Below are 16,818 nucleotides of genomic sequence, written 5' to 3' on the forward strand. Positions count from 1 at the left end.
CCCTGGATTGACTAACTAAAACTGACACAACTGGCTGCACGACAGCTGGGGCAAGGTGGTGTACTCACCCTTTGCTTTAGATATAGTATACCTATATCTAACCCTAAAATGGACACACAGATCTCCTATCAGTCACTCCTATGGCAGGCCTTAACAATCCTGAAGGCAGAGTGCTTGGAATCGTGTGAGATGGTGCTCTGGCATGAGCTGAGCCTGTCTGCGGCTTTCGGGATCCATCCCTTAGCCGTTTCCATGATATCGCATACCATATACTCTTAAGTGCATTATAATCCTCGCGGTTATGTGCCAACTCTGGTATCGCTTTATCAAAACATGTCGAGTAAGGTGTCATACGAATTGGAATACTAACCCCTCGCCAATTCTGGCGACGGGGTTAGCATTCCACCCTTCTAGAGGGACACGACATGCATGTAACCTATAACCCGGTTAAAAGTCAGACAGAGCCTTAGCATCCACAAAATGGATGCTGCCACCGAGACACAAGTCTGCCCTCCTGCTGCTGGGAGTCCTCCCAGAGCAGGAGATAAGGACAAAGGGTTTCCTGCCAGGGGCGGTGCCAGCACCGTCCCAGACAGGGTTTTGTGTATTGTAGGTAGGCAGGGCTTTAGAGGAAGGTGACTGCACGTGGCACCCCGGTGCTCACTGTGCATAGGCTGGCTGGAACCAGTTCCAGGGTCACTCCAGACCCTGTGCTGGGGAAAAGCCCGCCAAGGAAGTGGGTGTAACCACCCCCCTCCTAGTCCCACCCATAGGGCAGGACTTAGTCGCGTGCCAGCCCCTTTTTACAGGATAAAGGTAGAGACTGGCCCCCTTCCAAATCAGATCATCTTTGAATCCTGAAACTACTTTCCACGAAAGGAACTCAAGACTTCTTCCTAAGATTTCTCCCTTGTGACTAAGGAGTAGTCACCCTGCATCCGCAGGCACCATCTTAAGAACACTGCGGTCTGCTGCAAGTCTCTCCTCCGGATCAAGACTGCCCAGCTCGACGAGAACCGGCTTCCCTGGCACCTCTGACCTCTACCTGCATCATCAGTCACGCTGAGATTCGTGGGTGTGACGAGACCTCGAGGGACCGGCCATCTTCAAGACTGCACGACTTCTTTCCAGCAAGCCCGCCGAGTGAATTCCTGGTGAGTGCTTTGGGGTCCGAGAAGCCCCCACCCTGAGCAGCTCCAGCACCGAAGAGCAGCCCCCCAGCATCTCCACGATCTGCGTGGGGCCCTTCTGCTTTTTACTGCTCACCGCGTTGTTTGGCTACTAGCCCGCTGGCTTGTGGCCTTCCTGACGACGCCCGACGACATTTCTGCTGCTGGTCTGGTTGCTCCAGACTGGCCCTTGCTTCCCTCCATCGGAGAAGTACCCTGGACCCTCCTGGTCCACTCAAGACGCCATTTTAGGTCCACCGCGTGGGCCTTGCATTTGCCAAGACTTGTTGCCCAATCCTGGGTCCAGCGACGTCGACAGCAAGAACCTTCGTGGGACAGCTCGCACCTCCATCCTGGTCGCCGACAACGCCTCCTGGTCCGAGAGACTGCAGAGCCCAGCAGCGCCCACTCACCTGACTGCGGTGACTTCGCCCGCTGCCATCCTGGTGCCCACTTAATCACTGGCTAGTGATTCAAGAACTTGGTCCCCTCTGCTTTCAGGTTTTCTTCTTCCTTGATCCAGGCTTGGATCCATCGAACTTTTCTTCACTGGTCGCCTGCCAGCAACTTCTTCCTTCCAGGCTCCTGGTCCGGCAACGAGATCCCCGACGTCTTTTCAGACCTATGCAGCTGCAGCCCCTGGGCTAGGTAACTTCGGCACTTCGGTGTCCCAGCATAGCCTCACTATCCTAGGGTCAGGATCCACTGTCGTTTTCTTCCTACCAGGTCGGGTTCGCCCGTGAACACTAACTTTGCCTTTACTAGCCTCCATAGACTTTGTCCCGCATCCCGCGTGAGAGTGCACACTCTGCACCCGAGTCCCCTGGGCCTCCTAGTAGTAATCTAACGATTCCTTAGTCAAGTCCTAGCGGTTCCAAAGCCTATTAGAACTGTTACTTACCTGCTAGTAATTCGCATTCCACTTTTAAAGTATATGGTTTTTCGTGCCCCCCGGGCATTTGTGTATAACGTGCTAACTTAAGTATTTTCGTAAGAGTTTTGTTGTGTGCCTAGCACCCTGTCCTCATAAAGAGTACAGGGTTGTTGTGATTCTAATAAATACACTGTTTATTTTCATAACACTTGTGTGGTGTCCTTTCACTGGGTGTTCAAGGGGTAATGTGATGGTAAAACAGCTGGCTTAACACGCCCTCTAGAGTCTTAGCCTTAGACTGCTCGTATCCATGCTACTAGGATAGCTGGTCTATAAGGTTGACTTACAACCAATCATCAATAAGGGTTGTTTGGACTGATATATAGTGATCACTAGAATAGTGAGCACTGCACATCAGGCCAACTTCTCACAGTCCTGTACTCCACTTCTGACCACTGTGAGGATTCAAGGTCATTGCCCAACAGACATTCAACGGGGAGATCTGCACTTACCACAACTTTCTTTAGTCCAGTTACCCCTCCCCAGGAGGAATTAACAACTGCCACACTATGTGTAGTGGTGACATTGGTCACTAGGTAATTGTCACCCAGTATGATCTGTCCAGGGTCCACAAAGCTAGGGGTCACCATTGTGACACTGGCACATGTGTCCCTGTAGGCCTGAGCCACTTTATCATTTATCAAAGGTGTCTGTCTGTACTTGCCCAGAGTACTGGGACTCACAGTAGAGGACATAGCCATGTCCACATCACAAACTAGAACAGCCTGAGTTGGTATTCTGACTAGGCCAGAATCCACCTCAGTTCCCAGGGTTACCCCTACTATACCCTTGGATTGATTACTACCACTGCCAGCTGTACTAGGGGGTGCAGTTGCCTTAGGGGCAGCAGTGGTAGGGGCTGAATCTTTCTTGGTGCAATCACTGGTCCAGTGACTAGTGGATTTACATACATTACACCAAGGTTTCCTTTGGCCATCTTTCTTCTTTTTCTTGTAAGTTTGGGACCCCCCCTCATTGGTCTTTTAGGGCCCTGGAGAAGACTTCTGGTCTTTTTGTTTCTGCTCCCCACCCTTCTGGTCTGCCTTTTTCTGATCACCACCTTGGCCCTGATTTTTCTGCTTAACCCTGGTTCTGACCCATTTGTCCGCCTTCTTACCCAATTCTTGGGGGGAGATCAGATCTGAGTCAATCAGGTGTTGGTGCAACAACTGGTTCTGACAATTATTAAGGATTTGCTCTCTCATGATCAAACTATACAATCCTGTATAGTCCTTAACTTTACTTCCCAACAGCCACCCTTTCAGAGCCTTAGTGGCACAATCAACAAAATCAGTCCAGGCCGGAGTCTGTGTCTTCTGGGTGTCTCTGAACATCAACCTGTACTGTTCAGTGGTTAAGCCAAACCCTTCAATCAGAGCACTCTTCAGGACAGTGTAATTGTTAGCATCATCACTAACTGTGAGGAGCTTATCTCTACCTTTTTCAGAAAAGGAGGGCCACAAGATTGCTGCCCACTGACTTTGGGGTACCTGCTGTACTTTGCAGGCCCTCTCCAAAGCCCAAAGCAGTTATCCATTTATGGATGTCATCCCCTATCTTGTAGGGGGGCACAATCTTACTCAGGTGTCTATTGTCATAGGACCTGTCTTTATTCTTAGGGATACTGCTGCCACCAGTGGGCTCTTGCCCACCTAACTTCCTTTCTCTGTCAAAGGCAAGTTTCTCTTTGGCTAGGGCAAGTTCCTCTCTCTCAATTCTGAGATTGACTTCCCTCATCCTAGCCTGGTATTCTCTCATCTGAGGAGATGTCATTCCCCTCTGATAACCCCTAGAAGCATTGGAGTGATGAGAATCTCCTGATTGAGATCTCCCTCTCCTATACATCTGGTGAAGCCCACTTGGAGGCCTGAATGGGGCTGTCCCATTCTTAGCTCCACATTGGCTTAAGTTAGCCTGACTAAGTCTCCTGACCTGGACCTGGCTACCATCCTCTTCATCAGACTCATCCCCAACCTCATCCTCATCATCTTCCTCATCTACAACAGGGGGGTCAGCGGCATCTTCTGAAGAGGGTAGGCCCTTCGCTGCATTCCCTGTAGGGTCTACACCAGAGGCCTTTAGAGCTCCAGACTCATCTAAGAGCTCTAGGAGGTGCTGAAGTGTAGGGTTAGACCCTTGTTTCAGCTTTCTTGTTCTACACAAGTGCCTCAGTTCCTTGAAACTGAGGATAGAAAATCTGGAGGGTACCTTGGGAGGGTTACTCTCCACAGGTTGGAGTCCACTGGGCTCTCCTGTGCCAGACATTCTCTAGTGAGGTGGATGTGATGCAACTACCTACACTAAGTGTTTACCTAATAAACCTCTCTAGTAGTTGTAGTCAGGGTGTGCTAAGCCCTTTGCTCTACAGCAACTAAGTTCAGTAGACCTTAAGTATTCTAGACTTGTTTTATATGTACCTATAGGTACCTGTATGATCTTTCAAATGATATTGCAAAGATTACAATTGGTAAAACAACAGCGAGCTCAAATCCCAACCGCTGCACACCAATGTGAGAAGTTGGCCTGGTATATGATGTTCACTATTCTAGTGAGCACCTTGCACCAGTCCAAACAACCCTTATGGTGATGGTTGTAAAGTCAACCTTTTAGACCAGCTACCCTAGGGGTAGCATGGACAAAGCAGTCTTAGGCTAAACTCAAGAGGGCATGTGAAGCCAGCTGTTTTACCATATGCAATCCCTTTAATACCAAATGAAAGGACACCACACAGAATATATATTCAAAATATATATGTATTTATTTCTAAACAAACCCCTGAACTCTTTATGAGCACAGAAGCACAAGCGCAAAACAAGTAACTTAATAGAATAGACAAAAGTTGCACAATTATGGATAGGGCCGGGTAGCCCGCTAAACCATATATTAAAAAAGTGGTAAAAGTACCACGTCACGAACAATGGTAAGGCCTAGAGCCTTGGGAATCGCTGGGGCTACACTAGACTAACAATGGTTAGGGAGCAGGAGGCCCACGGGATGCGTGTGCAGTGTCTAAAGGCACACGCGTTCACACATAGAAGTCAATGAGTGCGTAAAAGTTAAAGGTTTGGGAGTCTTCCGACAGGACTAGAACTTAACCACTTGAAACTAGGACACTAGGAGTGTAAACCTTTACAGGAGCACCATAGTACTCGCGTTACCTAACCCACAGGAAGCGGGTGCATAGGCCCCAAAGTGTGTCGGGTTTTGTCGTGGAGATCTATGGAGCCTTGGAGAAAAGATGCTGCAGGCGGCCAGAAGAGAAGAGTCCGGGTGGATCCAAGGGTGGATCGAAGATGTAGAGGACCTGAAAGCAGAGGGGACAGAGTCTGGATCACTAGCCAGTGACCAGGATGGAACCAGGTGATGTCGCGTTGCAATCAGGTGCTGATGGGAAGCTTATCTCTGCAGCCACGTGGACCAGGAGGCGTCGACGACGACCAGGAGGCAGGCACAGACTGTCCCACGAAGGCTCTCGCTGTCGGCGGTGTCGGCTACAAGATTGGAGTCAACAAGCCTTGGCAAAGGCAACCCACGCAGGAATCGATGTAGGCTTCTTACTCAGACCAGCAAGGTCTGAGGGGCTGCTTCTTTTGAGGGAAGCAAGGGCCAGTCTGGAGCAACCAGACCAGCGGTGTAGTTTCAAAAGATCGTCGCCAAGATGGCCACTAGCCAACGGGCAAGTGACCGGGCAGACACGTCGAGCAGGAAAATGCAAAAGGGCCCCACACAGAACTCGTGGAGTGTGCAGGGCTGATCTTTGGTGCAGATGCTGCTCGGGGGTTGGGGCTTCTCAATCCCCAATGCACAGCTTCGAGGAGGCCTCGGGGGCTGCACAGTTAGCAGGTCGCAGACTTTTCAAGATGGCCGGTCCCACGTCTCTCGTCGCCTCCACGGGTCTCAGCTTTGCAGGGACTGTGGATCGGGCTGTTGATTGTCTGGGAATCCAGTTCTTGTCAGGCTCTGGCAGGAGGCGGCGGCAAAGCAAGTCGTCGATCGCTGGATGGTGCCTGCTTGTGCAGGGTGGTCACTCCTTGACCACAAGGGAGATTCTTCAGTCGTCTTCTTCCAAAGTAGAGTGATGAAGGTCCAGAGTTTCATTTCAGTGTTTCAGTCAGGATAATCTAAAGTCTCTAGACTCGGCTCCTACCTATATACGAATCTTACGGGCTGGATTACCTGCTAGGTCCCTCCTATGGGTGGGACCAGGGAAGGGGGCGGTTACACCCCTTTCCCTTTGTCCAGTTTCGCGCCAGAGCTGGGGCAGGGAAGCCCCAGCTCCGGTTTGAACTGGACTATGCATGGGACACCTTGTGTGCCCCAGGCAGTGTCTCAATACTTTCAGCCCTCCCTGTCCCAATACACAAAGTCGTGTCTGGGGTGGTGCTAGCACCTCCCAAGGCAGAAACCTACTGTCCAAGCCTCCCTCGCTGGAATGACTCCCAGCAACAGGAGGTCAGACTTGTGTCTGTGGCAGCAGCATCCATTTTGTGATGCTGAGGCTCTGGTTAACTTTAACCGGGAATAGTAGGAACAACATGTCTAGTACCTCTAGAAGGGTGGAATGCTACCCCAGTTACCAGGACTGGCGAGGGGGTAGTATTCCAAATTGTATGACACCTTACTCGACACGTTTTGATAAAGCCAAACCATAGTTAGCATTTAACCGGGAGGTTCATAATGCACTTAAGAATTTATATGGTATGGCAATATCCTAGAACAGCTATAAGGACATGGGTCTGAAAGCTGCAGACAGGCTCAGTTCATGCTAGAGCACCATCTCACATAAAACCACGCACTCTGCCTTCAGGATTGTTAAGGCCTGCCATAGGAGTGACTTACAGAAGTATATGTGTCCAGATATAAGGTTAGATATAGGGATACTATTTCTAAGCAAGGGGTGATTACACCACCTTGCCCCAGCTGAGTGATCAGCCAGTTGTGTCAATTTGAATGGCCAGCCAGGGGTGGGAAAAGATATGCTGCAGCCCCTGGTCGGCCTTGGATGCACCTATGCCCTGGGTACGTATGGTACACTGTACAGGGGCTCATAAGGTGACCCAGGATCCAATTGGTAATGTACCTAAAGTACATTGTAGTGAATTTAGAGATAGAGCAGCTGGGCTGTGGGTCTGATTAGCAGGCCCACAGCCACATTAAGTCGAAAACCAGTGAAGCAAAAAGTGGGGTGACCATAGGAAAGCAGACCCTACTCTCCTACAATGACTGTTATCAGCTTGCATCAACAGAACGTTAATTTTTTTAATGTTCATTATGTAGACCTGATTATATCTTGGATACCACAGTTTGATAAAAGAATAATTGAAATTTGTTCTTTGTTTATACTGCCCTGAAAACAGAGACTGCAAAACCCCCGAAACACGTGTAGGCTGATTCGGGATAACTATTGTTCTGTCTGGAAAACAAAGAATAAAATAATTTCTGGACAGAATAAGAGGTATAACCGAAGTTGGTGATTATCAAATGAAATGGCACTTTTCCCGCATGAGACTTTTTTTTTTTTAAGTGTAACATTGTTATATAAATGATTTTGCAACAATGTCTATCAGAGTACTTCTTTCCTTTTCTGTAATGTCAGTTCCTGCATGAATCAAACATCAGCAGGCATTGATTAGCGATTGATGCCTTGCAACATATTTGTTACCTTATTTTAAGTCCCTTCACCACCCTATTGCTACCATTTTTGTCCCAGATGTTTGATTCATACAGTTAGCATCTACCTTTGGATCTACTGCTGAACATCTTTACTTCACTCTTGCCTAATATCAGGGAGAGACTGGTGCCTTGCTATTTATTTCTACATTCATCTTCACCTTCAAACAAGAACTACGGAATTGCCAAGGATGTTTTTTGCCCTTTGTGGCTCTTTCCTCCAAACTAGAACCCAGGGAAGCACCAGATATCTTTCATATTAACTATTCTCTGCAGGGGTCATGAAGAGTAATGGGCAAAGTCGCCTGTTGCTTCAGCAATCACACTCAAATCCTTACAGACCATCGCAGTCAAGTCCTCAACAGATTGCTGCAATGCATTTTTAGGTCTGATGAGGCAATTAATCAATCTAGTACAGGATTTACTAAATTTACCCCCTAAGGCTTTTGTGTTGAAGCAGTCCTTTATTTCTGTCTATAGATATTCAATAGTTCATGTAAGTGACCCACGTTGTTGCTCAGCAACTTGTGAAATAAAAAATGATTTTTTATGGTGCATTTTGCTTTTCACCCCGCACAGTTTTATCAAGGTCAAACAAAGGTTGTTACTTGATATGTTGCCTTACTGGATCTACAATTGCCTAGACAACTCCTTTAGTAACGACCTGGGATGCCTGTTTGGAAACACGTTACATATCTTAATTTCCTGGCTTGGAGTAGCTCTTTAGAAGGCACTGTATATTTAGCCAGGATGAATGTATGTATTCATTAACTTCACTCTATTTAATAAATTAGCAGCTGAGTTGACCTGGGGTGAAAGAACTTAATTGATTTTTTTTCATTGGGGTTTTTCTAAAATTCTTCTAATACAGATTTTAAGAAACACGAAAAGAAAGAAGGCAGCTCTAAGGAAATTATTTAAATGTATTCAAATAATCTTCATCTGGTCGATCAGAGTAAACTGTGGGCCTGCTGCCTCAAGAAGAACCTATGCAAGTTGGGGCATTTAGAGATTCCTTGTCAGAAGAGGAAAAGCAGCACAGGAAAAAGGCTATGTTGTTACTATATTATGGTGGTGGTAGACATATGACTCAAGGTTATGCTAAATTGCCTTAGAAGAATGCAAGAAGAATCCAATGATCTCCGCGAAAGAAAGCATGAGGGCACTGGTGTTCTTATATTGGATCATCTATGATTAATAGTGATACTCATTTACTCCGATCCCAGAAGAAATAATTTTTTTTATTGTATGAGACGATATCCTGTTATACTTGTTTAGGCCGACCTCCGAGTTTCTCCACGCCTTTGAACAATATGGGGCCCATTCTGCCTATACAATAAACTGGGACAAATCAGTTCGCTACCCCCTTGGAAGATATACTAGCCTGACTGGCATTCCTGGGGGCTCAGTGTGCATAGAGAGGGATTTAAGTACTTAGGGATTTAACCCACATTCAATAATGAGAAGTGCATAGAGCATAATGTCAACACAGTATTGACTGACATTCATGTAGACACCAATCGCTGGAAGAAACGTCCCAATGCACTAATGGGTAGAGCAGCAATGTTCAAAATGATAACTCTGCCTACATTCGTATATGCCCTGCAAAATGAATATTGTAGAATGCCAGATCATATATTTCTCAAAATTCATAGGGCACTTCGAAAAACTATGTGGAATGACAAGCACCCAAGAATAGCTTTTCGGGCGTAAAATTCCTATAACGGGGGAATTGCCCTTCAAGATATCAAAGCTTATTATTGGGCATCCCATTTAATGGCAATAATGATTGGGGACATGTAGAGGGTAATCACCCTACCTACGCCTTGGAAAAAACACAATTCCAAGCACACTCATACGTCCACTATCTCTACAGGGGAAAAAGAACGAGAGGCTTATAATGAACTACCTATGTGACAATTGAAGCGTGGCATAAGGCCACCATTTATATCGAATTGAACCGGAAGATCACCGAGAAACTCTGCTATGGGTGGGACAAAATCTTAAAGAAATAGGGAAATTGAAGGGGTACACGGCCTGGGACCATATTGGTATCTCTAGGGTGGGGTGTTTGCTTGAAGAGGGAGCCTTGATACCTTTCTCATCCCAACAAATGGAATTCTAAATCCATGACAGCCAATGTTAATCCTACAGCTATTCCTTGCATGGAAAGCAGAGAATATTCCAACTGATCTCCCAGAATATGCTCTTCTAGAAGGTAGACTCTTAATGGGTGAAACACAAAACCATCAACAATAACATAACTGACGACCTGCTAAATTTCAGAACTACAGAAATAGAGAACCTGCACTTGAAGCAGCGTTAATGCTCCCTCGCCCTCGAGAGGTCGCAATTAAATCTAGGCTGCATTTCATACAGTTCAAAATCCTCCAAAGGACTTATTATGATAGTGCCCGCCTCCAAAGAATGGGCAGAGCAGCTTCTGCGGAGTGTCTTCGTTGCATGGGGAGTTGGGTGGGGGGGGGGGCTTCATTTGCACACTATGGACGTGCCCAGTTGTTCATTTATTCTGGCAAAAGATAATTCAGGAACTCAGCACAATACTAGAGACACCTATACCAGAAGATCCTAAATACAAGCTTTTGGGTTTCCCCAATGATTGAAATCTCCCAGGTATGAAATTATTATTATGCAACTTGGGTTTGGCAGTGGCTAAAAGGGAACAGGCTAAGTATTGTGGAGCCATGGACATAGCCACCATATGGTAGCAGGGAAAGTGACAAATAAAATTAGGGGGTGTCCACATAGGTATTGTACGGTATGAGAAAGCTGGAATGGCGCCCAAACGTGAAGGACGGTCTCCGCCTTATACTGCAAACTATAAATGATCCACTCGTGCGCGGCTGTCTTGAACATTTCTGTGAGCCATTCCTCATGTGTGGGTAAAAGAGGGGCACGCCAGTGCCTGAGGTTTACAGTCATCTTAACAAATTGATCAATGTTTTACCTTTAAAGTTAGAGACAAATATATCAGAGCCTGGCAGAGATCCATTTCAAAGTAAATTTTTAATTACTGCCTGGACTGAGACCTGACATGAACCCACCAGATTTAATCCCTGACTACACAAATGCAGTCTGTGAGACCAGGAGAGCCATACAATGCCTGGAAGACCAGCCAAGATCACCAGAAGCGGTCTTGTGTTCTTTAGTCAGACTCCTTTCAGGAGCAGACACTGAAAGTATTCTAAATTAAATCCTTGTCCCATCTCTGGCTGCTTATTTTTCAAGTGTTTACCTGTAAACAGTTAAATATTAAAACAACTAGTAGCTTTCAGCTATGGTGTCTCTCCCATTTAGCTCTGTAAAACAGCCATTGACTTTGGAACCTGGTGGCTCTGGTTGTAATCCAAGAATTGGCGCAACATAGTATCATTCAGCAAAAATCACTTAATCTACCTGTGCCTAAATGTGTGAATTAAACTTGCGAAATCCCCGCTTGATGTACACAATTTTGTAGATATGCTTCCATTTCCCCCTCCAAGTAGAGCTCGGTTGATTTCTGGCTGGATGTGTGCTATATAAATACCAGTACATACAGAGATATCTCTTTACAAAGCTCCTTTTTTCTTAGAGAACCCTTCTACTCCTAACTTGCTCTACTGTGCCCTAACTCATTACACCTAGTTTCAGATCCAGCTGTTATTATTGAACAGGCTCCAGAATCCAGACTGGCCCCAATGAAGTATGCTGACTTTGTCCGCTGTAATTTGCTGACACCATGACACATTCACCAGAGAACCAGGACATTTACAACAGTACCCACACTTCGACTTTCAAACCAGCTCCTGCAGGGGGTGAAGAGGTTTCTTATTTTAACTTCCAGCAGAGGGTAACAGAAATGTCTCACTTAAGGGGACATCTGCACTCCCTTTCTTTGCGTTTTATCTTGGCTTGGTGCTAGCTACAGTGCAAGAGGTTTTTGACTTTTACCTCACCTGTATGTAAGAGCTATGCATGCACTGCAAGAATTTCAGATGCATCGGTCTATGATTAATTACATTAATGACCATTTATTAAGCACTAAAATAGTTTATTCTTTAATTTAATGTCTTGTTTAGCCCTATTCATCCTAGTGTATGGTATCAGAGAACTTCACATGTCACAGACATTAAAAAGAGGCAACAAATCATACAATTGTTTAACTCAATATGCAGGAAATGCTACATAAGTCTATGAAGGTAACAAGGTTTAAGGGTCACATATAATCTATACCAGCAGGCATTAAAAGTTAACAGCACTTCGTCTGGAGAAACACAAAGTCAGGATTTAAAAGGTGATTGTGCACTATAGAACACAATGGCTGGGTTGCCTGCACTAATAAGTCTTTATTACTACCCAGAAAGAACCCTTTTAAAACAAGCATTGTTAAAGCAATGCTGTAGTCAAGACCTAAATATATACTGTGTCCCTCTGTAATGCAACTTGTGCTCATGCAAAGCACTCCGATACCTTGGAGTCGAGTTCGCACAATACAAAACTGCAAAAAAAGTCTGTATCTCCTCAAACTACGTATTCGCCGAGAACACGCGATAAAGTGGTACTGGTACCCCACAAAGAATCACGGTGGACAATTTGGTAGCCAAAGGGAAAATAGTGGAGTCAAGTGCCCTTTGCGCATGTCTGCTATCGCTTCACCACAACCGATAAAGAACAGATCGTGTTTTGGAAAAGAGCCGAATTGCTTTAAGAAACAGGGTCATGTGGTATCTGTCTGAAGTCTGGCCAGGATAACATGGTGCGCGCCCCTGCATGTTCAGGGGTTTGATGCCCAAGAGGATGTGGCTTAATGGTCAGAGCAGCAGAGTTTGAAGCTGGGGAACCAGGTACGAGCCTGTGATTCACTGCAAATGTGCCTTAAAAATACTAGTCTCTACATGAGAACCATTTATAAAAAGCATTGGAAAAGCCAGTAGAGCTGGCTTTAATGTTACAAGGATGTAAACACAATACTTTGTAAAAGCTCTTTATAGTTGTTTACAGCTGTTTATCACATTAAAGCCAGCTCTATTGACTTTCTCAATGCTGGTAAAAATAGTAGCAAAAAATATTGCTTGTAGAAGATAAATAATTGATCATTACAGAGTGGTGATTGACAGTACTTTTGAGAAGTAAAACATGCCCTCATGCATTTCAATAACAGTACTCCCAGACCTGCCAACTCGGTGCCACCATATGTCACACAATATCATAACACATAGCTGATGTCCAGTAAGGGGTGTGAAATCACCACAGGACAGTGCTAGTATCAGCTAGCTTTTTTTTTAGTGGGGGGTGAGGGGAGGTGGGAGATTTGTGGTGTGAGGGGGCAGAAGTACTTCTTGTAGACTGCACTAATAAGCATGCATTATATAAGGTCCAGCACGAAGCTTAAACATTTACTTATGATTGTAAGTAGAAAAACGTACTCCCCACTGGCTCCCCACTCGCTTCTTCATTGCTTTTCTTAACGCTGTGATTGATTTTATTTAAATGCAACAATTGTTTATTTCTCCGAAATTGTTCATTGTGATGTTAGAATGCCGGGGTACCTCGATCGGTGGGAAAATGTTTGAAGGGGTGATATTAGGTGCCTATTTAGGGTGCTATGGGTTTCAAGGCGCAAAACTGCATCAGAGGTTAATTTTAAGGTTTTGGACGCAACAAGCTCTCGGCATTGCGTGGTGGGGGGCGGGGAGCAGCATTGGGTGGCTGGGGAGCGGCTTAGACACTTTAGTGAGGCAGCGCTGCTCAGCAAAACAAGCTCTGGCACTGAGCGGAGGGGGCGGCGGAGCGGCTTCCTTTGAAGTCTGATGCTGAGGAGCAGACAAATGGTGTGGGATGTGGCTGGCGATGTGCACACGCCTGGCTCACATGATCTCTACGCGAGCCGCAGTTTGGGTAGACTTTCCGAAAGCCTTACTACAATCTCGCCCACCATCCCTACGGGATGGCTTAGGCGAGACCTAAAAAACCTAGGATAACAAAAAATTGAGAAAACCCAATAAGGTTCTAAAAGTATGCTCCGCAGTCTGAATACAGCTCCTTAATATCAGTTCAGGACCACGAGGAGACCGGAATAGGTGCCTTCGGCGGGTGCTCCGTCTTGACGAATGTGTGACTACAGACGGGCGCCCCTTCTGGGTCCTGCTATAAGCTACTAGCAACATGTAGCCAGTGTTTTTTACCCGTGGGTATACAGACACCACCCATCCCACAACACACCTTAGCGGGTGTGTTGTCAATTAGTAAAGATCATTTTAACTCTCACCACTTCCTTCACATATCGCACAACCCAAGCTCCGCTATAAATCGGCCACCCGGTTGGGACCCCAATGATGAAGCATGCTACCAACTAGGTTGGTGGGTGAGGGGTCTTTTAACAAACCAAAGGGTTTCCTGGCACTCACATACAAGTGAGCCGTCCTCTTACAGTGGGTTTGTCCACGTTGGTTGTTTATTAATTACATTAATGACCACTTATTAAGCACTCCAATAGTTTATTCTTTAATGCAATTGCTTTTTTAACCCTATTCATCCTAGTGTAAGGTGTCAGAGAACTTTACATGTCACAGACATTAAAAATAGGCAACAATTCATACAATTGTTTAAGTCAATATGCAGGAAATGCTACATAAGTCTATGAAGGTAACAAGGTTTATAAGTCACATATAATCTTTACTGGCAGGCATTACAAGTTTACAGCACTTCGTCTGGAGAAACACAGTCAGGATTTAAAAGGTGATTGGGCCCAACAGAACACAATGGCTGGGTTGCCTGCACTAATAAGTCTTTCTTACTACCCAGAGAGAACCCTTTTTAAAAAACGCAGTATAACGAAAAATTGAGACAAACCAATAATGTTCTAAACATATGCTTCGCAGTCTGCATACAGCTCCTTAATATCAGTTCATAACTCAGTATGCTATATTATAAGGGTTGTAACATATGAACGACAGTTATCACAGGGATGTCAGCGGCAAAAGATGTAACCCACTGGGCTATCTCTATAAAATACTAATCAGATACTGTCATGCTACTTCTTGTGGTTTGCAGCGGATTCATTAACCCTCCATGTTATTTTATCATGAGTCAAACCTGTGACTAGACAGCACATCGAGCTCTCTAGCAAGTGCACCAGCCACCAAAGTGATCTCACCATCGCTAACCTTTGAAATTGAAGGCTACACTAAAATATTTGCAGAAGGCTTTTCAACAACACAAGATATTTCAAAAAGTATCCGGATTGTGACAAATTAACTAAATCCAGAACAGATTTATTGTCAATGTGGCTTTAACTTTCTACTGGACATAGATTTGGCGTCACTATCATGGCATGCTTTGGATGCCTGCATATTGGGACTGTATCGCAGACCCAAAGCCAGGCGGTGGCAATCCGCAACTGCGCGCACAGTAACCCACTGGAGGGAGGAAGTAGAGAGGTGGAGTCTGGCAGAAAGTAAATCTTTAAGCAGAGAGGAGTAATGGGGTCTGGGGAAAAATCCAATAGCATTGGAGTGGGACGCTTTATTAGGACTTTTTAAAGCTCAAGACATTACTGATACCTAATTTCTGTACCTGGTGGAGAGCACCAGACCACAATTACACACCTGGGCAGCTCCAGCACTGTTGAGCAGCTTTGAAACCCCGATGGGGAGCCCTTAAGAACGCATCAATGTATGTATGATTGTACAATCAAACCATGATTTGTTTACCGCAACGTTTCAGATCCTTAGGGATGCTACTAAACACAGTCAGCATCTATATCTACGAGGTACAATGAAAGAGAATGTATAGATGAGATGTCTAGTTGAGTGTGGGGAATATTTTACAGGTTTAGAATAGGATTGTATGTACATTACGGTAGACAAATGTTACTGCCGCGATCACAGTGCTGTCTCTTCTTTATTCACTTATCATTCCTAATTCCAAGAATTTAACTTGACCCATCTGTTATTATGCATAATGATACTTGGATTAGGTTAACCTCAGGATTTCTCACAATGCGAAATACATGTATCACACTGTTGACATTTAACCAAACTTTAAAGTTGGCTATAAAAAAAAATCCAATGTTTCATAGTTTATAGATTGCACTACACCTTGTTCAGGGAAAACAGTAGAATCTCAAAGTCCAAAACTTATATATCACAAAAAATATTATTTTGACATTATAAAAAAAAAACTTTAAGAGACTTATCTGCCAGAATACATTGTCGCATGTTTGTAAGCCATCATTAAAAACAAAAAAAGTCAATTGTTCATGCTAGAGACACCTGCACGTCCTAAGGATGATCTGCACAGACAGCTATAAACCGAGCAGGGCTCCTTCTAAAATTAAACGGATGGCTGCTATCAGCAAGCACTTTCCGAAGGACTACAATTCCGCGCTTCCGTTGACAGCTGACAGATATACAAACAGACCTGAAGTGCGACCAGGCGAACTCTAAGGCGCGTTTGTAGTTCTCGTCGTTCGAGGATTCTTCACCGAGCCCGCACACTTTCTCCACGAGTGACCGTACGTTTTGATCCTGGTCCTTCTCGTAGTCGGTCCAGTGCGCCATGGCTGGGGGGAGCTGTAGTCACCCAACGCCTTCACCAAGGTAACCAGGGTGCCGATAACCAGCTACATCCCGCCATCATCCCGAGCATGGACAGACACGCCCTCTAAGAAAACCACGCCCATTCGACAGCTACATCGACTGCCCCGGAAGATTCACTCTGTTTTTGATACATTCACTCCGAGTGTGCTGAAAGCTCCGCCCAAACTTTGATGATGGTGGAAATAGAAGAAGGACCAGGAAACAATCGGAAGATAAGAACCTAAAACGTTTAGTAAAGAATCTGTTGTGGATTATTTTGGAGGCCATTTTGCAAAGTTTTAATTGATTTTCAAGCTAAAAGTCTATTTCTGCTCCTGCATGGGTTATCATTTTGCTATTACTATGCAAAACATTTGCCTGTAAGCAGTGTTTCCACTTACACGCATGTCTTTGTAATTTTATATAGCGCTAGCTCGACTCAATTTTTTTTTCTTGCATGTTGAAG

The 16,818-nt window shown here is 45.3% G+C and overlaps 1 protein-coding gene across 1 annotated transcript in view; it reads right to left on the minus strand.

Moving 5' to 3' along the window:
* Positions 1–16,475, minus strand: part of TUBGCP5 (tubulin gamma complex component 5) — a 463,823-nt gene extending 447,348 nt beyond the window's left edge. The window contains exon 1 of the mRNA XM_078658229.1: positions 16,195–16,475. Within this exon, the coding sequence (XP_078514355.1) occupies positions 16,195–16,334 (140 nt within the window). The 5' untranslated portion in view covers positions 16,335–16,475. The remainder of the gene's footprint in view (positions 1–16,194) is intronic.
* Between the last annotated feature and the right edge of the window lie 343 nt (positions 16,476–16,818).

Source organism: Lissotriton helveticus, chromosome 8, assembly GCF_964261635.1.
Source record: "Lissotriton helveticus chromosome 8, aLisHel1.1, whole genome shotgun sequence".
NCBI lineage: Eukaryota > Metazoa > Chordata > Amphibia > Caudata > Salamandridae > Lissotriton > Lissotriton helveticus.